Below are 23125 nucleotides of genomic sequence, written 5' to 3'. Positions count from 1 at the left end.
TTGTAGTGTGAACAAGCAGACAAAAAAATCGGATTTGATCAAAAAATCGGAATTGAGCATCAAGACCTGCAGTGTGAACGTAGCCTTAGATTCAACAAGGTGCTGGTAACATTTCTCCGATTTTGGTCCACATGGACACGATAGCATCGTACAGATTTGTCAGCTGCACATCCATGATGTGAATCTCCTGTTCCCCTACATCCCAGAGGTGCTCTATTGGATTGAGCTCTTGTGACTGTGGAGTCCATTTGAGTACAGACAACTAATTATGATGTTAAGAAACCAATGTGAGATGATCTGAGCTTTATCACATGGCATGCTATCCTGCTGGAAGCAGCCATCGAAGATGGGAACACTGTGGTTAAAAGGTTGGACGTGTTCAGCAGTAGTACTCGAGTAGGCTGTGGTTTTTAAACAATGGTCAACTGATACTGAAGGGCAGAACGTGTGTCAATAAAATATCCCCAGTGTTCTGTCTCCTCCAGTTCTAGTGAGCCTGTGTGAACTGCAGCATCAGCTTTCTGTTCTTCACTGACAGCAGTGGCACTCGTGTGGTCTTCTGCTGCTGTAACCCATCTGCAAGTTTTGACATGTTGTGCATTCAGAGATGCAGTTACTCAAGTGTTTATGAGTTCATGTTGCCTTTCCCTGCACAGAAAGTCCCAGTAAATCAGCCAATCACCAATAACCTTTCTGATGTTCAGTTTAAACTTGAGCAGGTCGCCATGTTATTGGCTGATTAGATATTTGCATGAGCAATGAAGAGATATACCTAATGAAGTGACCAGTGAGTGTACGTCTGTTCCAAACATAAGGGATCAATCTCCTTAATTGCCAAAAAGTTGATGCTCCTTCCTACTTAATTCCTTACTGTGCGTGGCCAAATCCTATGACTCACTAAAATGTAAATAGTTTCCAAATAACTCTAAATTCCCTCTGTGTTGGTGGGGTGATCCCAAACAGCTGCCTGTTGACTTTAAAAGGAGAAATGGGCTGTCTTGTAAATTAAACTTGATAAATATTTGTAAGTAAAAACTTTAGTTTAAAAGATTCGCCACATCCAAACAAACCACACACGCCTGCATGAGCCGCAGAAATGAGACTGACAACAATGATTTTGGACAGTCTGATCACAGCAGCTCAGGACACTCCACAGCCACAACTGTCTGTAATTGACTGTCCACTAGAACAGCGATCCCCAACCTTATTTGCGCCACGGACCGGTTTATGCCCGTCAATATTTTCACGGACCGGCCTTTAAGGTGTCGCGGATAAATACATCAAAATAAAACTAGTACCGGTACCAAAAAAAAGAAAATTTATTCATAACACACGTGAAAAGACCCAGGAAAACCGAGTTAACGATAAAAACGATAACAAAATAATGCTGAAAACTATACATTTCACACCTGAGCCTAAACTCTCGCGGCCCGGTACCAAACGACTCACGGACCAGTAACGGTCTGAGGCCCGGGGGTTGGGGACCGCTGCACTAGAATATAATTTAGCCAGTCCCTTTGATTTGTTCTGCAGGAATAAACCAGGCTGTGAATGGATGATCAGGATGAGCTCATCACTGTAGTAAATAATACCTGCATGTAGGCCTGTACTGTGTAATTCCCATCATCCACTGGCATGACAAATATCCACAGCCCAGTGAGCACGTTCAGCTCATCCCATCTTCATGACTGTCCAATTTAAGATGATTACTAAACAGTGGACAGTGCCGTGCATGTGCTGGGTAGATTTTTGGAGTCGTACTTCTCTCGCCTGCCTGGCCGGCTCATCGTGGATTAGTGGAGGATTTTTCACAGGCAGTGTTTATCAACAGCACATCGGTCATTTTTTAAAGCCCAACTTGAATTAAACTGACAGGCTTTTTCTGCTTTACGCACACAATTCGAATGGGGAAGAAATAGCTGGACAATCGGCAGACAGTTTACATAGAGGCAGAGGAAAAGAGAGCTAAAGTGGCTCATTTTAGATGGAGGATATAGCTTGAATACGTAGAATAATATAGTATGGTAAAGAGTGAGAAGCTGCATCAAAGTACAGTATGAGGTAAATAAGGATTAGTTTGAGGTATGAGTTACCAGCTGCACTGGTATACCAGTGATAATCTCATGCATTATAGAAATTTATTCTAATACAGTAATACACCATAAAACCAGCCATGCGTGCATTTTCTGATTCATATCTGGGTCTGGGCTGTGTGGGCAGCAGTCCCAGCAGAAAGGCCCAGACCTCTTCCTCCAGCACTTCGGAGGTATTCCCAAACCAGCCAAGAGACATAATCTCTCCAGTTTAGCCCGGGTTTACCCCGGGTTTCCTCTTGGTACGACATGCCCAAAACACATCAGCTGGCTCCTGTTAGTGTGGAAGGCTTTTCAACAACTTCATATGCACTGCTCAAAGAAACTTAAAGGAACACTTTTTAATCATGTTTCATTTCCATCAAACAATATGGCATCCTTTCCTTCCTAATACATTATCGAGTACGTATCAGTGTAGATATCAGCGTGATTTTTATTTTTTTAATTGCGACGTGATGTTTTCAAAGTGTTCCTTAATTTTTTTGAGCAGTGTATTTGGATTCTCATCTTATTTCACCAAACAGAGTCAAACAGATTTTAAAAAAAAGGTTTTCTAGCTCTTCTGGTTGCTGTTTAGTTGGAGGCTTGTTTTTCCTTTCCCCTTCACTTAGTGTGAAATTAATGACCAAATCTTTGATTATATGACTGGTATTGGTCTTTTCTTTTAAAGATCTTACTTTACTTGTAGCGCCTAAACATTTGCACAATCCTGTATAAACTATGAGTGCTTGGAGTATCCAAAGTGTGCTCTGTGTAAACATAAAACACTTATAAGTAGACTGGAGGAAGGCCTTTGCTGAAATAAAGCATCAGCAGCGATGTTTTGACATTTATCTTTGTCATGGCGGTGTGCAGCACATACACAACGTGCCACGATAACACAGCGGTCCTGTTTAAATCCTGCACGCTCCTCTGGCCTCAATCAGGACTCTGAGGGAGTCTCATCCCCACCTTCAAACCCACACGTCTGCACCCGGCTCAGATTGATCCGCCCAGCACGCCTCCCTCCCCCATCTCGTGTGGCTGCAATCAATACCAGCACGACTCAGTCATTGGATCGGCTGCTCGCTGATTGATTAAGCAACACCCAGCACAAACCAAGCAGCCTCACTGAATGAGAAAGCACACCTGAGAGCAGACACATTGGTAAACATCCCGGTCTGCTGCTTTACAAACAGCCTCAGAACAGCTTCAGCTGACGGGATTTTAAACTATTTGGCGACACATGAAAGAATTTGTAAAAATATTCAAGTCGGCATTTAATAAAAGTTGTACAGTTTACTGGGCTCGAATCCATACACATGAAGCTGTTTTATGTCTCCACGGCTATCTGTGTGGATCTCATTTCAGATTAAGCCCTCACAGAGCGGTCGGTTCAGTGGGAAGCCATCTTGATTTTCATGGTCGTTCGTCAGGAGAGCTGACATCAGATACAGCTGTTTCCCAACATCATCTCTCAGATTAATTCACACTAGTCTCTCTGTGGCCTTAAAACTTCTCAAAGCTTTTTTTTTTCTTGGCCACCATGACAAACGGATCCCAGCCCTCGAAGACTCTGCACAGCATCATCTTCTTATTTTGTCGCCTTAAGTCAAACATTCTTCCATATAGGGAAGATTCCTCGTCAGGTACCGACATGAAGATGGATATCTGATGAAGGAAACAAAACCCAAACGTGTGTTTGGCTTCCACGCTCGCATAGATTAAATCACCTGTCAGCCTCCGAGCTAACCTTGTTTTACTTGCTGAGCTGAGGGAACACAGCGCACACTGGTTTGGGATTTTTCTTTCAAGTTGACAATGCTAGTTCACAGCTCCATTTTCCTAAAGGCCTGCTGGCAAAGTGTAAAAGCTGTCAGACAAAAGCCCAGAGGGAAACATTGGTTCTTGTCATGTTTAGTCTTTGTCATACAGACCAAGGTTATTATTTTTTACTAAAACAAATGAGAAATAAAAATTACCTAAGCAGTATTGTGCTGTTATAAAGACTAATACATGATAACAACCAAAAACTGTGCATTCTATAAGGAGATGTGGCACCAAGGTTATTACATTAAACTAAAACTCAGTGTGGCAAACATTTTAGACAGGAAAAAGGAGAAAAGTGAGCAAATTCGTAGGATTTGAATTCCAGCTAACCCTTATCATTGGCCCAATGACTACTAGTGGCAAATGTTTGTAGGTTTCCATGTCTTACCACACCATCTGTACTTAAAAAACAAACCATAATTCCTGTCACAGGTACAGATGTTGGATTGAAATGTGTGCCACAAACAAGGGGCACCTTCGTGAAGGTGCAAACTACTGGGCTGAGACCATTAAGAATACGTGATTGTCACTTTCATATAAAACAAACGGCAGCAAGTTAGTCGCACCTGAGAAAAGTAAGAGCAAGAAAGGGAGAAGCGCTGGCTCAGCTATGTTGGGGGTCCGACAGGTGCTCTAAAGAAGACTAAACAAAATTCACATAAAAAGGTATACAAGCCTTGTCTGCCTTTGCACGTCTATGATGTCGACCAACTGCAACTATGATGGCTTCAACTCTTCTGGAAAGGCTTTGTGCAAGGTTTTGGAGTGTGTTTGAGAATATTTGTAAGATCAGACACTGATGTTGGACTAGAAGGCCTGGCTCACAGTCTTCCCTCTAATTTGTCCTAGAGGTGTTCTGTTGGGTTGAGGTCAGGACTCTGTGCAGGCCAGTCAAGGTGTTCCACACCAAACTTCCTCAACCATGTCTTTGTGGACCTTGGTTTGTGCATTGCTGCACAGTCAGGTGGGAAGAGTAAGCGGCCATCCTCAAATTGTTCCCACTAAGTTGGACGCATGAGTTCTATTCATTGGATCTAAGGTTCCAGGCCCAACTCCTGAAACCCAACCGTCAAACCCAGACTCGTGCATCAGACTGCCAGACAGAAGTACGATTTGTCTTTCCAGAGAACGCGTCTCCGCTGCTCTAGAGTCCAGTTGCGATGTGCTTTACACCACTGCTTCTGATGCTTTGGATTGCTCTTGCCGATGTAAGGCTTGGAAGCAGCTGCTCGTCCATGGAAACACATTCCATGAATCTCTCTACGTTCAGTTTTTGAGCTAATCTGAAGGCCTCGTGAAGTTTGGAGGTCTGTAGATAACGGCTCTGCACAAAGTCGGCGACCTCTGTGCGCTATGTGCCTGAGCATCCACTGATCCTCCGACTTTTACATGGCCTACCACCTCGTGGCTGAGTTGCTGTCATTTCCAATCGCTTTGACTTTGTTATAAAACCACTAACATGTGACTGTGGAATATTCACTAGCGAATACATTTTATGACTGGACTTGTCGCACAGGTAGCATCCTAGCACGATAGCACGCTTGAATTCACTGAGCTCCTGAGAGCGAACCATTCTTTCACAAATGTTTGTAGAAGCAATCTGTAAGGCTAGGTGCTTGATTTTATATAACTGTGGCCATGGAGGCTGTTCATGTGGTTAGAAATCACCCGTTGTTAGTGTTCAACGGCTAAGAAGCTGGGAACACCAGGAAAGATGCCAGGCTTTATTGTAGATAAGTATGCACTCATACGTGATGTTTGACTTGCGTGTTAGTCAAAGTCGTGGCTCTTCTTCCTGTCCTGACTTTGGTTTCTGGACGTGTGCTGCTCAGTATGAACATTAAACTAAAATGTCACGTATAGTTTGCTCACTCCGGATGAAATTAAAAGCACTCTGCCTGTAGCAGCTGTTGTTTATTGTCAGAAAGGCCAACGTATTCTTGGGGACCGGGGCTCTGTTTGTTTCACGGTGTCCACGCCAGATGGAGAACCTCTCACAAGTCGCAGTGGGGGGAAGACACAGCGGGAGGAAATGTAATAAACCCAAAAATCCACCAGTCACATGACGGTGACTGTTAATGGAGGGTACTCTGCAGGAGTATAAACATCCGCTTTAACAGCTGTTTTTGTGATTTAACCCCTCACTGTCACAAATTCATGCGCCTGTGTATCAAACTCTTCTGACCCACTGAGAAAATCACTGTGAAAATAATCAATTAAATACAGTGTTTATGACCCATTTTTAACCCTCACGTGACCAAGCTGCTCTAGCAACTCAAATCACCAACTGGGGGTCAATTATGACCCAGTTATATTTCATACAGGAATATTGCAATAGACTCAATACTTGAAATACTTGAAATGTGCAATTCACTTGTATTTTTATTTTTTATTCCTATTTATTCTATTTATCCCCTTTGTATATTTTATTTATATTTGTCTCTGTATTTATATATATGTGTGTGTGTGTGTGTGTGTGTGTGTGTATATATATATATATATATAACAGTTCTGTAACTGTAACTTTGGTCGTTGCTGTGCTTTTTTTGGAAGTCGAATTTCCCAGAGGAACCCACCCGAGGGATTAATAAAGTTCTATCTTATCTTATCTTATCTTATCTTATTTCTTTAAACGTTGCCTCCATGCTTCAGTTTCTTTCTGCTTTTACATCTTCTATTTCAAATATTTTGTGCAGAGACTCTAAAAGTGAAGACTTCTGCAGCAGTCAATTCTGCATCTCTAACAGCAAAACATTTTAATACAGTGACGGCAAGTGGCAAGTTAGAATAAAATCAAAACCTATGCTATTTTATGATTATAATGATTAAAATAATCCCTTACTGTCTTCACTTTTATCCAGTCAAATAGCAATAATAAAATAAACTTTATTTACACCGTACATTTCTTAACAAAGTACTTCACAGAAGTGTAGGGGTTTATTTTAAGTCCGCAAAAAACTTAAAAGTTAAAAGAAGGAAATAAAATGAACAAAGCATAGAAAACCCTGATGCACATCATTCAAAAATACTATTTTATTACTAAAATGATATTAATGTCTTATAATACACAATTTGCTCCAAAGTACCTTCAGTTTTATTTATTATTATTAATCAGATTTAGTTTTGTTTCTTTTTGGGAGTTTTTTAAAGACGAGACAAGGATTTTGTGAATAAATCTGCTTTATTCTGCTACTTTAGGTCTATCAGCCATGGCGTACTACAGAGCATGACAATATAGTGATCAAAAAATGAAAATGAAATTATTCAGCTTGGTCACTTTCAAATTGAACATTTTAAATCTTGAAAAGTTTAAAGTTAGAGTTAATTAGAATAACATCAGCCTCATCTGTCCATCAGTTCACTGGTGACTCCACTTCTTCCCATTCTTAACCTCCTAAGACCCGAACTCTTTCATGGCGTGCGTTTTTAATGTCTCTTTTCTATTTTGGCTGATTAGGGGCTCATGAATGTAAAAACAAAGAATTACCTTTGTTTTTTTGTTTTGTTTTGTTTTTGTTTGTGTTTTTGTTTTTAAACCTGATTTTTGTTTCTGAAAAAAATTACATCCACATATGAGGACATTTGTTTTAAATTTTGATAGAACAGTGGTAGTATAATGTCCTCGTAGGTGCATATCAGGCCCTTGTAGAGCAAAACTTTGTATTTTGGTCTAGACAACCCAAAATGTGATGTCCGCATATGTGGACGCCAGGTCCTAGCAGGTTAATGCAAACCATTTAGGAAAAACCAGGATATCGATAAAGGAGGGAAAGAAATAAAAGCAGGACATAAAGACAATATGAGACAAGAAAAAGAGCCTTCAAAATAAAATTAACCGATAGACAAATATCTAACATTAAAGTATGACAAAACCAACAAATAAAAGAGGAACTAGACAACAAATATATCACAGTATTAAGGATAAAATAATTATACGAACAACAATTAAATTGGCAATTAAAGGCTATAAACACCAGGACCATCATAGCAGTACATAATTGTACTACTTTATTTTCTTAGTCCAATTTTTAATTTTTTTAATGCACAACATACCAGCAAATAAAGAAGAACATGCAAATACCTGATAATAAAGATTGCAGGTTTTGAATCAAAAATCAGGTTTTATTGAAGGTTTTATTGCTGGTTGATGTCCAGTTAGTCACCCTGTGCTCTCTGCATCACTCTGTGCTTTGACACATGTGGCAGAAACCAGGTCAGTGGTAGAAATCAGGTTATAGGGGACATCAGAGGACACATTTAGACCTGAAAATATCCATCAGCCACCTGACAGCGAAATCTGGCAACAAATTTATTAACAAATTTAGTTTTCAAGCAAAAAAAGCGAAACACTTACCAGATTCAGATCTTCAGATGTGACGATTTCTATTATTATTTAATTCCAGGGGGTTTTTTTGCGGTTTGTTTGTTTGTTTGTTAATTAGTTCACGGTTTTAAAGCCAATTAAAAGAAAACAGGGGATTTATGAGGAGCTTTGTAAGATACACAAGGATTATTTTGATCTTTGGATCATACCGAGCCACTCTCGTAGAGTCAAAGAATAAAGACATGTAGCCAAAAATTAGTAATCAGTCCCTGAAAACAGAAGTTCACTGTTCAGTCCTCACCAAGCTGTGAGTTTAACTCTAGTTTCACACTGATCACACTGATCTTCACTATCATCTGACCACACTCCTCACTGCTCATTTGTAGCTTTTGCCATGGACGTGTTTAATTAAAATCCCATTTAGAACCTGATTATTTGTATACGTGACCATGGAAATGACCTCCACCTTTATACCGCTTCTATGAAAATGCAGTTAAAGGACGTGTGCGTGTGTGACAGAGAAGTCTAACAAATGTACAGTATCCGTATTTACATCAACTTTAAACGCTCAAAGCTGCATGGAGCAGGACGGCGTACCAGAGGTATCTGAACGTCTTTAAGCACCTGAAAAACGTATTATGTCCTAGATTACATGCACGAAAGTCGAATATTTTCTCTAGCTTTTCTTAGACAGTGGCGTCTGCTTTGTGTGATATATTTTTTTTTTTTTTTTTGTGCTCTCAGGAGACAATAAACACCTACAAACAACCGAGCGTGGTTTGACAGTGGATTGTGTGCGCACGCTTTCAGTTTGCACATCAAACACTGTCAGCTGCACAGCCGAATGAGCTCAACAACTTGAAAGGAGGAAGTGTCAATTTTAGCAAAGATTTGAGTCAGTTAATTCTGTGTGTGTGTGGGTGTGTGGAAACCAAACGGGAGTAACTCCAGGCTTGCAAAGAAAGTGGGTAAGCTTGCTTTTAATCGTTAAGTTTTAAACTTAATTTGGTGAACTCTAAAGAAGCTACGTAAGTATTGTGGAATAAATCTTGAGTTTTGGTTTCCGGTATGTGTAAAAAACCCCAAAAAAACCCAAAACCTGACTGTGATTAATTCAGTGATTACTCCATAAATAAAACTTCTATTGTCAGTGCTCGGTTCAGCCAGACGATGCTTGTATGGTGCTGAGAACACACACACAGTCTTTGAAGCTTTGCCAGAAGTAATAGTTGTAGGACATGTGTAGTAGTATTAAATTTAGTTGCAGTGAAATATTGTGTCGGACAAAGTTCACCGGTAAACATCCCTGATCAGATTGAGCTTGTTTGAACGAGTCCCGCTCTGCTTAGTGTGACGTCCTGTCTGCTAATGCCGCTTTATTTGTCTACCCTGCTTCACAGGAGCTCCTGGAGAAGTTCATGGGGGGAAACGTAAGCCTGGACGAGTTCTTGGACTCCTTTCAAAGCTCCAGGAAGACGTATCACATCCGCAGGGCTCAGGCAGAGAAGATGCAAGAGCTCGCTCAGGCCAGGAAGCAGCAGGGGAAAACCAAGAGAGCGGAGGAGTGCAAAGCCCCAGAGGTAAAGGACTCGGAAAAGCTGCAGGAGCCTCAGCGGCCGAACGGCTTTTTAGCGCAGGGACCTCTTAGAGTGTTCCAAGTGCGCTATGGCCTCACGCCTGCCATTCTACTCCCTCATTACCCTGTTTCCCCGCCCGCCTCGGCGCCATGCCTTCAAAGTAGCGCCCCCACCACTGAGCCCCAGCTGGGACAGACCCACATCCTCAGCCCCAGCGCCCCACTTCCAGGACACGGCCACGCGGTGGGCCTCAGGGTTATCGGACAGCTATCGGGAGGCTGGCCGGCTAACGGGCGGCCCGTGCGAGTGCAGCAGCTTTACAGGCCGAACCCTCAACAGCCCGAACCGCCGTACCGATAAGCCGGAGGAGGAGGAGCAAGGGGAGGATGAAAAGCCGAGAGGTCTTCCGAGACGTTGGAAGCAAACGGTGGCTGTCACAATCATGTAAGCAAAGACTGATCGAGAGACGGGCAGCGCTGCAGACGTCCGTTTCTGTTCTCCATCCATGACACTCAAACGTAACACATCGAGGGAAGGCGAGCAGAGGGAGCGAGGCAGGGGGGGGCTAGGGATGGGCTGTGATAGCTGGTAAACAAATCTCTCATTAAGCCTTTTTTTATTAAAGAACAACAAAAGCAGAAAGAGGAGCCGGCTGCAGATTCAGCTGGAGGAAAACTTGATTTGATGGGGGCTGAAATGAAAACTTCGGCGTTTGTTCAAAGGTTTAGCTTCACACTCAAACATTTTCAGGTTCTTATCCAAAACTTCTCGTACTTTGATTTTTTTGTGCCAAACTTTCTAACCCTGTGAGACATAAGTAGCCTAACTCTGTTTTAAAGAAAAAACTAACAATAATTTGTTTTCTGGGTTTTTTTTAAGCGTGTTAGGTGGTATATTTGTTTTTCTCCCACCTGCTGGGATAACAATTTTCACAGGCCTTGACGACTTGGAGATCTACCCAAGTCACTTGAGCAACTGCAAAAGTTTGCAAGAAATTGCTAGATTGAAATCGGCGAGCCTAAAACAATTATAAAAATTAATACTGTGCCATCAACAAGCTGTGTTGAAAGGTGGATGATAGGTGCTTCTCCCCTTCACAGCCGTAGCAACGAGTCTTAAACCTGGAAATGACTTTGCACTTCCGGTTCTTTGTAGCTCAAATTAAGGCGCGTGTTTTACGTGAGCTTTACACTTTCTCCTCGTTTTGTTCCACAACATAAAAGATGCCAGTGAATAGTCCACTCGTGGATTCTGTGGAAGGGCACCAAACACCCAGCGAGCTTTAGCGGTGATAGCGTGGTGTTAAATCTTTTATAGCCTAAGATTATGTTGCTCAATAAAACATGAGCTTTTCTCTGTTACAAATCTTATTTTTCTGGCGTTTTTGGTTGTTGAGGCACATACGGCGACATGAACTTCCTGCTTGGCCTGCAAATTATGTCGTCTTTTCAACTTTCTGTAAAAGAAATGTCTGAAAAATAGAGCCAGCAGCAGAGCAGAGGGCGATCGTGGATAGAGACCTGCAGGAAGAACACGGGCACCAGTTAAAGTGTGATATTCGATATTTTAAACTCTGATTCGGGCTGAAGCTTGCAAACAACACCAGTAAAACTACACAGGCATACAGTCCAGTACAGTTTCATGAAAGCTGTGTTAGCATCATGTTGTTATAGTCTCGTATTTACCTGCCGGACTTGTTCAAGTTCAGCTCAGATGAGTGTTTTTATCCCCAGTGATCCGGGCCACTCGTGAATTTCGCTTATAAACAAACATATTTATACGACAGGCCGTTCTCTCACCTCTGCAACGCTCCAGCGTGGAGTCGGTGCTGTTTTTTGCCTCGTTAAATCACCCCGAGCGTTTTAGAGTCGCTGGTGAAGTACAGTAGCCTGCAGCTTTTAATTAAATGTGTCACATACATTTAATTAATATTTCATACTTTATGCTGCTCGGCTCATGTTTATTTAATCAAGCTGCCACTAAAAACAGCAGCTTTTCGTTACTGGAGATCTGACACTTGAAACGCTATCCAACCCCGTCCCTAGTGAGAGTTTTAACTGTTATTTTAATATATTTCAAAGAGATCGAGGTGAAGCACAGAGTTGCAACGCACATCTACAAGCCGGGCGAGACGGACGAGTATGTCGTCGTTAATTTGTACAGCCGAGGACAGACGGAGACGCTCCGTCACCGACGTGAACGATGACATCAATAAAATGGCGTTTAATATAAACTCTCGTCATCCGTCGCCTCATCGAATAAAGCGACTTTCATTCTTCGCGACCGCCGAGCAAAGTTTGAACAAAGGCGCAGCGCAGACCGGAGCAGGTGGTATTTATTAATAATTCCCAGACTTGAACCTCGCAGTGTTATTTGCAGTGTCATGTGTGTTAGAATCACAGACGATTACCCAAAGCCTTCTGCCTCACATCAGTGAGCGATTTATTTATTCATGTAAATCCTATTTTAAATGGCTGACTTCAAAGCTTCTTGTTTACCGTGCTAAATGAGGAGCTGCTTCTCCTTTTCAAAGCAGCCCGCTGTTTTCATTTTTGTTGTTGTTGTTGTTTTGTTTTTTTTTTCCTCTCTCTCCGTCAAACTGAGCTGCAGAGTGAGGCAGACTTGATCTCTATGAGAATGCGAGCCCTCAGTAAAATGAGAGGAGGTTTCCTTCTTCATTTTCTCATCACGCCATTTTGCATCATTTTTAAAGGAGGGAAAAGCTTTGCATTGTAGTTGTAATGACTCTGCTCTTCAACATACATTTCGCTGATGAATAACTCATAAGTACGTGCTTACTAAAGCCTGACGAAGTACATGAAAATGCCTTTTTACAGCCCGGCGCCCAGTTACATGCAGCGTGTCACAGTATGGGAAGAGTCGTTATATACACTTTGCACTAGAAGTGTGAATGGATTCCAAGGCTCTGAGTTCTTTAACCTTCAAGTGACCGAGTGCTGTGTATTTATACATGTGTGGGAAAACAAGTTCGTCCATCTACTTCTGCAACTTTTCATTGTTCTTTATTGGAACTGGTGCTGCAAAGATGATGTAGAGTTCTGTTTTGCAATGTTATTTGTTAGAATTTTTCACTTTTAATCTCCACATTTTTTTTTCTTCCTCTCTTTTTGTTGTGGCTACTACTAGTGACTTGCATTTTTGTAAGTGGATAAAAGTGATTTAAAACCATAATTATTATTAATTATTAGAAAATTTCATCACAGGTCAAGAAAACCCCACAAACTTGGACAGAGCCGTACAAAATGTGTTCCCATGTAGTTAAGAGCTTGGTTGCTTGAGGGTTAAAGGTTGTGTGTTTTGTTTTTGTTTTTTACATCTTTTACATTATTTTTTGTTTTTTTGCACATCATTTCTGTCCGCTAGCATTCAGTTCAAAAAAGTCGACTCCTAAGATCTGAAAACGGTTTTATCTCACTACAGAGAAGCAGGAATGTTGTGGTGTGTTTGGGGTAAACGCAAAGCAAAGTTTGCACCCTGTAGCGCTCAGAGAGGCGAAAATACGTTCTTGTATGTTTGTAACGGGCCTGCTAGCGATTAATCAACTAGATGTGTAAGCGTCGCCACCCTTGCTGTACAACAGGATTTGCCCGCTGGTTCTCGAGGGGCGTCCACCCAGGAAGCGACTAGCAGCAACGTCACTGCGACCAGAAATCATAAAAAGCCACTTAAACTTAGAGATACCAGATCAAAGCTTTTCTAGGCTTTGCAGTCAAGGCAAATTGAAGCAAGTACTAATAAGAGTAAAGGATACTGTTGGTTGACATGAGGAGGTGGTACATGCAACCGGAGCCTGGACCGCACCCTTGCAAGCAGCCCTTCCTGTTTGAAGGCCCCTTAAAACTTAGCAGATCTTTATGATGGCGAAAGTGTAAACAAGTGAGCCAGCATCAGTTCTGCGGTACTTTAACCCTCAAAGATGAGGACTGTAATCTTAAACACTGTCCATTAAAGCAAATTTTAACCCTATTTGTTCGACCCCTCCCATGTGCTCTCCTGATGCCACAAGTGATCAGAAAAGGAGGAAAATCTAATCGTTTGTGAGCATCTGGAGATTCTCTTTATATATACAGAAAAAAGGGAGGGATCTGTATCTGCTGCAGTCTGGATAAAAGTAGTTGTCTTGCTTGCTGCTAGTGGCCACATTGTCCACATAAAAAAAATAATAAAAAGTGCTAAAGTGACTTCATTCATGAGGCAAAACCTCGCTTTGCACTTACTCTGAACACACCATTAGACTCAAAATGTCTGGGTAAAAAATACCAGTCATTGATTTAAGAGTGCAAACACCTTTTGTATCCTGAGATCTTAGTATTTTTTTTTAAATGGTTTAAAAGGTTTGCTTTTGTATTCCTGCTATTAAAAGGCAACTTGCAGATGGCGCATTACATCTGATCTAAATGAACCTGCCTTTTCATTTTAATGTTTGCCTTTTATGAACTAATGTGTGTCTGTTTGTTGTTTCCATGTGTCTGTGTTTCTGTTTGTTTTTTATGCTGTTTGTGTTTTTATTTATTGTTGGGAAAACAATAAAGTAAATACAACAGACGAGAAGTCGGAGAAAAACACGAGCAGTCACTCTGTTTTAACCTCACGTGTTCACGGGTCTTATTTTGTTGTTGTTGTTGTTGTTGTTGAAAGATAAAAATCGTGGGAATAACTCAGATTTTTATTTTAAAGTCTGTGTTCAGGTGTTCAAACATCCAGAACGATCTGAAAACAGAAAAACATAAATGTTTAAAAGATGGACCCACCTAAAACCAGGATTCTGTTTTGATTGTTGATTGGATGAATCGCACCTCGTCTTTCCATTACTTCTTTTTTATTTTTTTTCCACATGTGACTTCATGCCTTGGGCCACACCAACTTAAATGACAAAGTATCCTGTTAATGTGCACAAATAAAAATAATAAATCACAAATTCCTTAATAATTAGAAACTTTTTTAATTACTTTTTAATATGCTGATATGCTTTCGTTTCAAGTTGAGATATTAATCAAATGTCTCTATGATCAGTGTAAAGGAGATGCAGAACTAAGAATATGGAAAAAGCCTGAATTGTTGAAACCTTCCTTTAGCTGCAACATTTACAGAAAATTAACATCTGAAAAACATCTGAGCATAAACTGCTGATGTAACTGGGCGCTGGCTTCAACAAACATGCAGTTGTGTGTCCACTCAGGGTCTTTTTTGGGGGGCAGGGCAAAGTGGTGCTGCTTGTTGAGCTTTAGCACAGATGGACCCAAGGGTCCCTTTCTATGGCAGTGGTTCTCAAGCTGTGGGGCGTGGATGTCCAGAGGGGACGTATGGAATGAAACTAAATCAGGATGATTTTTGTAGAGAAAATAGAAGTATAGTAGTATAGAGTTTATTCTGATATTCAGATTTCTACTTGAGTTTCTGGACACACATAATTTTGGTTTGGGGGGCGTTTCTTATTTTTATGTTTCTAATTGCAGTTTTTCATGTTTTCTGTTGTTTCAGAATACAAACTTTCACATTTTTTGTTTTGTTTTTTGTTTTTTTTACATTTCTGTAGACTTTCACCTTTAATTTTTTTTCCCCCAGTGTGATTCTACCGACAAATTACATAATACAAAACACCAACAATTAATATTTTTCACTTTTAAAGGGTGAAAAACTCAACATTTGAAGTTGTCCGCTGTAGCTTGTGACATGGGGCCGTGGGCATTTTTAAGATGGGCATGCCATAAAAAGTTTGAGAACCACTGCTTTACCAGATCCCTCCCCCCATCCATAACCAGAGCAACGATACCAAATCACCTCCAAGCACATCCCATAGTTGCAGTAAGATTCTGGGGCTTCAGAGGCTTAGAGCCCCCCCCCCCCTTTTTTTTTTCTTTTTTTTCCCCTCTCTGTCTGAATCCCCTCAACCCTCCAAATTCACTGGGATTTTATTCATGCTGATGATTTGTGTAAGACTGGCTGCTTAATGTGTTTGGAGAATCCTCAAAAACGATGTAAAGTGCTTGTTTTGTTGTTTCTGAGCCCGTGCTTTTTGTTTGTTTGGTTATTGTGTGTCTCTTTTCTAACTCGGACTCATCCCAGCAGCCTTTCCCAAAAAAAACAACAAAAAAAGAGAGTAATAAAACAGATAAATGAATGTCTCTTTATAATTTAAATTATGAGCCAAACGGCCTCAAAACATTTCAGATGATTTGCATCGCAGCATCCGCGGTGGAGGAGCTGTGGCTGCAGGCGCTTGCACCAGATGATTATGAGTGACGTCAAAGCTGATCAGCGCCACAGTGAGTGAAGATGAGCTAATAATATCCAAGTTGAGTCATTTACATGCCTGCATCAGCTTATGGTACAGTACAGTATGTGTGACTGGATCCACGTGGCTGTCAGAAGCACTCAAAGAGCTGAAAGCTGTGAATGTCACCTTACTGAGGAGAAACAATAAGAGTGTGCTTTAAAAATAACTTCATCCTTTGAGTGATTTCTGAGGGTCTTTTACTTTTCAAAATAAAATGACAGCAGAAGCCTCATATTTAAACTGTGGGAATACACAACAAAGCATGTCAACTCCCACAGCAGGGAAACAGATGATGATTCAGATACTGAATCATTATATTCATGGTAAAGGGCAACATGCCATTAAAAGTCCCGAGTCTGGGAGAAAAGCTGTGCCATTTCTGTAAATACGTTTTGTCATTTGAGTCCGAGCTTGCTTCGTAAAATCTCCAGAGCAGGTTTTGTGGAGCACACCACATGGCTTTAATTTGCTGTGACAGCTACTTTCCAACCCAAAATAATTGAGCCGAACGATCTAAAGACACAATTTTATATTTTCCAGCCTCTCTGGAAGCTTTCAAGTCGCAGCAGCTTGTCAAAGATGGAAACGTTTCAGTCCCCTGCGTGATGGATGGAGCTGTGACGTTTCAAAGTTATGTTAAACAGAAATTTCTTGCATGGATGCGGAAACTTGAAATCCAGACTCTTTCTTACAGTTGGAAGTGAGTACTTACTTTGAGTTGTTCACAGAAAGTTAAGTAGGTTACAAGCACACAGGAGAAGTCAAGTATACCTCAGAGCTGCACAGAGGAAACGGGAAAAACATTCAAAAAATGACTAAAAATAAACGAAACAAAAACCCAACTGGGAAGTAGTAGAGTGACAGTGGTTCCCAACATGTAGGTCAGAACCCCACACGTGGCCACAGTTGAAGGGTCCTGAGGTAATAAAAGCCAAACTGTTTTTAAGTGAAAAGAACAATTCTCCCGCTAAACAGTTAGTTTGAAATGCCATATAAACATCAGGTTTCACTTTCTCTCTCTTAAGGGTTTGGTACCAAAACATCCTGTTTTAGAACAGTACAAGGTAATAGTTCAGGTTAAAAAGCACCTGGTTTGTAAGATACCAGGATAGTGGATTCCACACGTGTTCATCTTAGATGTATGTATTGACATAGCCACTTAACATCACCATAATGAACAGTATAAAAAAATGAACATAGCTATGGATTAACCCATCGGTTAATCCAAGCAATTTTGCTGTCGCCATATTGGAGTTTTCAAACCAAGGCATGTCTGAAATTTTATAAAATGTGCTTAATGTTTTAATTATTTTGACCTAAAATGAGCGAGATTAGAGCTGAGGGCTGTTTTCCCAAAAGATATATACAGGACCAGTCTTTGTGCAACCAGAGGAGTCCCCCCTTTGTGGCCATTAAAAAGAAGGCAGATTTGAGGCACCCACTTTGGTTGATGATAATACATCTACACCTTAACTTGTAGTACAATGGAGGAGGATGGTCTCAGAAGAAATGCTTGTATCCTGGGATTAAACTAGGCTCAGAGCTGATCCTGCTAACCAAAGCTGCGGTGTTGGTCACACAGCAGAATAACTATTAATACCTGTGCGACTCATTAAAATATATTTTTCTAAACAACAGGTTTCATAACCCAGAAAACTTTTCAAAGTCTGATCTTTCCATCAGTTGCAGCGACCTCCCACTCGGTGCTTTTTCGACACCAGGTTACAAAAATTTGCAAGGTCTGCAAAAACATTCAAACTGCCCGTAAAGTTTAAAGTTCCACCAAATGCACCACACCATGTTTCAGAAGCAGCTGTACCTTCAGCCCTCGTTTTAGTTTTTTTACGGAAATAACGTCATACTGAGCAGAGCAGCTGAGGCGGGAAGGAAGTTGGATGCAAAAACAACATACAGGGACCTGTTAGACTAAACATTTTGCTTTAGAAACGGTTCCAGTGTGATAAGCCAAAACCACATATGAACCCATTGTGTTCCTGGGTGAAGTCCTCCAGAGGGAGCACATGGATGTATTATAGGACCTGGATAATTGACTCAGAAAAGCTTTAACCGTCTGCATTTGCAGAAGCTGTTGTTAAGTGTCTCCAAATCAAACAGCTACTAAATTTTTAAGTTTTATTTTAAAACTAAATTCACCTCACTGAGCAGTTTCAATCTCGCCCTGATGACCATGAAGATCTAAGCGTAATTCCTTTGCAGGGAAGGCAATCTATAAAATGAGAGACTCTGCTCCCCATTAGTTCAAAAGAATAAAGGCACCTATCTTAGTGCCAGCAGGTGTGTGACTGAAAGGTCACTGGTTTATATCACTGGTCCACCTGGGAGAGGAAATACGGGCATTCATAAATCTTTCTGTTAACTGCCGGGCAAAAAAACGAATAAACTAATGCCTCAAACCAAACAATGATGCATTATAGTTCGCTTTTAAATCAGTCTTTATGGCAAAGCTGAGGAAAGTCATAAATTATTTACATCAAATACATTAGGCCATACACAGCCTCTCTGTTCAGTTGAGGAGCTGCTGAAACATGTATGTGATGAATATTTTTGCTGGCAGTACAGCTGGTCGACTGAGAGAGGCTGTCTGCACATCTGATTTGCTGAAACACAGTGAGCAACATCCCTGTTGAATTTGTTTGGTGAAGGCATAATTTTAGGAATGATAGCATAAAAGCTCTGTGCATCATTTTCCTCCACCTGACACTGAGATATCACAATCTCTTCACTGCAGTTGTGACATCTGGATTTAGCACACCAGCCCTCGAGGACAGCTTCTAAAGCAGAAGCAGCTGCTCCACTCATGACTCCTGCATCTTTTTTTGGAGAGAGTGTCACTTAGGTCATATTTAAACTTTGTTTAATCAGTATTTTTAGCACATTAGCCACTCTCACTCTGGGGATCGGTATGTTTGCTGGCTGATCCAGCATTTTTGGTCCAGACTGAAATAATTAGGTTGATGACTTGCAGGGGGGGCGCTAATAGTTATACATAAATTCAAGTCCCCTGAAGTGAAATCCTGAATTTTAGCGGTCCCTGACTGCTTCACGAGGTTCACTATGAAGTTTTCTCCTGGTTTAGAGATTCAATTCCCCTTTTGATCTCCTAACTTTCATGTAGCACCACCATCAAGTTTAAATGCAGACAAAAAGTGGATGTTTCCCATGGCTTTAGCTTTGTGTTTGCATACTGAAACAGTGGAATAACATGGTGAGCATGGTAACCATGGTTACCTTGGAAAGTGTCTGCCTTTTAGCAGTGTTATGATGAACAAGTAATTGATAAATGTAGATAACCTACGCTGCCATTCATTCCAGCAGTGTGCCAACCACGGGCTGAAAAATGAATCCACCGCAAAGTATTAAACACTGCAGTTCCTTTTATGGCCACTTGAGGCTGCGTCCAAATAAAGAATTTGCAGAATAAAAGGTTTTGGTCTATATGCACACAAAACACACACACACTCCATCCCCACTGTCTGGGCTTCCAGGGACAATAGCTACAAGATGACAGTAATACAAACGACAATGCAAATAGCAGCTTTATGGAAGGGCAAGCAGGGCCTGTTTTGCTTGCCCTGATGAAATGCCACTGCCTTTGATTGGCAAGATTGTGAAAAAACCTGATGTGGGGTTTAGATAACAGGTTGAGTAGGTAAAGACTGTTTGTCTGTGATGTGTTACTAAAGCTGCTGGGGTCCCCTTTTGCAGCTGCTTTTATTTGTTTTAAAAGAGATTAAAGGTGCTGTAAGCCATGCTGACAATGACAATAATCCAGATGTCACAAGGATGTCCAATTTGTCCGTCCTTGTGGCATATTTCAGTACCAATCCAAATTTATTGTATAGTAATTTCTAAAAAAAAAAAAAAAGCTTCCCAGGAAATTGATTAATTTCATAGTATATTCTTTTATTTTACAAACAAAAGGGCTTGTGTGGAGGATTAGGCGTGACTCTCCTGGCCCTCCATAGTCATAGGTGATGAAATGAAAACTTCACTGACAATGTTTTTCAGGAGAGCCAACAGATAGTTTCAAATTATGAACATGTAGCTCTGCTCTCAGTTTTGTTGGAAACTGAAGGTGGCGAAATTAAATCACAGCTGTAATTAAAACGCAGAAATAGGTCCTAAATGAAAGGCAGCTCCATCAGCTTCACTAATTAATTAGTTCTTAAATAGTTAATTAAAAGGAAGCACACTTGCTCAGTGGTTGGCACTGATCACATAGCGAGTAGACTGACTAAGGTGTCGGAGTGCAAGTTGCTCATTCTGTTTCCTCCCACAGTTCAAAAGCATCAGATGATGGGGCTTCCTGGTCTCTTTACTGTTTATGAGCTGTATTTACTGACCATATGAGAGTCTCTCAATCGGTGGAAATACATCTATGTCTACAACAGAAATTAATACAGAAGTCAACTCTTTCATTAATTCTTTTTTTAAAAAGCTTACAAACATGGTTGGAAATCAGATTTCTGAGTTTAACAAGAATACTGAGCCTTTTTATCAAATCAGTATCGTGACTGTCCAAATGTGGGTCATCTTGACTTAAACAGTTTAATTATGAGGCTTCTGTTGATTTAAACATAATTAAATAACTAAATGTTCTTTAGTAAAGGCTCAACCATCCATATTTTTTCTCCGACCCAGTTTTTTTCATTTCATCCAGTGAAATAAAGGCTGCTGGGAAAGTTCTTGTGCATGCTGAGCTTTACATAAGAAATCTACTAATACGATCGTGCTGACATACTATTGAAGAATTTCAGTGGGATGACATCTCTTGTTGCTACAGTGTGTTTCCTGCCAACACTCCAACATCCAAGTGACCTTAAACAACATGTTTACATGTGAAATGAATTCCATTTGCTTCCCACATGAATCCAGAGGAGTTGACAATAAAATACATTTAACATTCGGAGTGAATCTGTCCTTCACTTTATTACTGTTTAATTACAGTTTCTTGAATTTCTTTTGTTGTGCTTCATTGACTACAGTCAGAACATTGAATTCTTTTGTGCTAACAGAATCCAGATTGATGGTGGAATATTGGATCTATTGTTTTGCATCACAGCAAATTATAGCATAATTAGAAAAAAAATGCAAATTTTAAAAGAAATAAATCAGGACAAAAGATGAATAAAGCGAGCATTACTTATGGTTGTAGAAAAATGGGTCACATCTGCACATTGTAGCCAGTCTTGAATGTAAATTTGTGATAATTCATATAAATAACATCACTACCGTACTCTCAAAATATTAGGTGCATGTGTTAACTACTAAAATAACGACCCACACACTAAATAAAACCATAATTTATCAAATGAATAGAAAAGAAAAAGTTATTTTAAAAGGTTTTGCCATAGATTTCCATAGAGCTCAACATTGACCTCCCACTTTTTCAAAGGCTACATTCTGGTATTAAATTTTCATGTCATTTTCTTGAGAAAATCCCTATATAAAGTTTTTATAACTTCACTGCTTTCTCAATGCATTTTTTTCTTACTAGTCTGATGTCAGTTAAGCCCCGCCTCCTACTGTATAAATATGACCTATCAAAAATAATTAGGCATCAAAGTACTCTTGGGAACAGCTGCATGTTCTTAATTCTTATACATCATTTAAAAAACCAAAGATTAATGAGAAAATATATAATGAAATACTTAACCTCCTAATTACATTTTTAAATCCACCCTCCAACTTGCATAAGAACTCCAGCAACAGTTAGCCAAATGTATGTTAAGCTGATGCTAACAAGCTAACAGCCCATTGATAACATTAGCATTTTGTGTTACATAACTTTGTGATTTTACAGGTTATATTTGAATGTCTTTGCATGACTTCCTAAGCTTGTAGGAACTGAGACTGTTGTGGAGGACGGCGCCAATGAGATGAGACTGGTAAGAATAAATGTTACAATTAGGCAATGATGAAAATGTGAAACAGCTATTGTTAAAAATGCCAAAATTTTATCACTATTTAATCAACAATTGCAAAAAAATTGTCCACGTTTTGCAAATTTTAATAGACTTTTAACTTTATACAAGTGCTGTTACTATTTTGTCTGTAGTTTAATTGCTTCTGCAGGTCTTCACTTCTTTTTTTCTTGTTCGGTTAGAGAAATGTAGCCTATTTGGCCTTGAACAAGTGCATTAAAGTCAGATTCAGTGTCAGGGACAACCAAAGGGCAGGATGTAGCTGTACAATACCCAGGTCTGGTCTTAAAGCCTTATGTAGGTCTCAGAAGTTCTAGAACTTCAAAGTTCTGTGACCAGAACTTTAAAACAACATCCTCTAAATAAAAACTAGACAAACATAGCAACAGTAACCAAGGAAAGCAGTGCTTTTGTGTAATTATTCCATCTCCATGGCACTGGGGGATAAAGTGCGTCGTTATAAACGAATCAGGCCTCTACCAGATTAACAAAAGCTTCTGCACCTTCCACTCAGCTCTCTCATCTCTGTCTACTTAATTTTTTCTATTCAGCTGATTCAGACTCACTGTGCCGATCTCTTTCAGCAGTTCTGCTCATTGTTATGCAGATGAAGCCCAGTAAACTTGCCTCTGTAAATCCAAATGGGATGAAAGCCATTTCAGAAGTCTGTCACTTCCTCACTGACAAAAATGTCGAATGCCGGTCTTAAATGAACAGCCTGCCTTGCTGTTGGAACACCTGCAGAGACGCGGTGCTGCCATAACAAGGTCCATCAATCCACCCCGAAACGGTGGATGAATGTTATCAGATGTTGTTTTGTCGGTTCTGTCTTCTGCCATCAGTACACTGTGGGGCATTGGGGAAAAGTGTGAACATCAAAAGTTTGTTGTATGAACCTTTTCAAACATCCCTGAGAATATGAGAGACTGCTGGCAGAACTGGGACAGTTGGGAGAGAAAAAAACAACAAAAAACCGTCTTTATTGCTGAATGAATTCTTTGTAATGTAAGATGGCACTGATCCTAGCCGTGGTCTGATCTTCTTTGGTGGTTCGGCCAGCTGTCTCAGCTTTTTTGGCA

At 40.4% G+C, this 23125-nt stretch overlaps 1 protein-coding gene across 2 annotated transcripts in view; it reads left to right on the top strand.

Annotated features, from left to right (window-relative positions):
* The window catches only part of vps37d (VPS37D subunit of ESCRT-I), a 54026-nt gene extending 38238 nt beyond the window's left edge, over positions 1–15788 (top strand). For both annotated transcript variants that reach the window (XM_076889419.1, XM_004551184.3), the window contains exon 4: positions 9627–15788. In XM_076889419.1, the coding sequence (XP_076745534.1) occupies positions 9627–10163 (537 nt within the window). In that variant the 3' untranslated portion in view covers positions 10164–15788. The remainder of the gene's footprint in view (positions 1–9626) is intronic.
* Positions 15789–23125: the final 7337 nt, after the last annotated feature.

Source organism: Maylandia zebra, linkage group LG10, assembly GCF_041146795.1.
Source record: "Maylandia zebra isolate NMK-2024a linkage group LG10, Mzebra_GT3a, whole genome shotgun sequence".
In the NCBI taxonomy this organism is placed as follows: domain Eukaryota; kingdom Metazoa; phylum Chordata; class Actinopteri; order Cichliformes; family Cichlidae; genus Maylandia; species Maylandia zebra.
The sequence above is the reverse complement of the archived record's forward strand: the minus strand, read 5'-3'. Positions and strand labels throughout refer to the sequence as shown.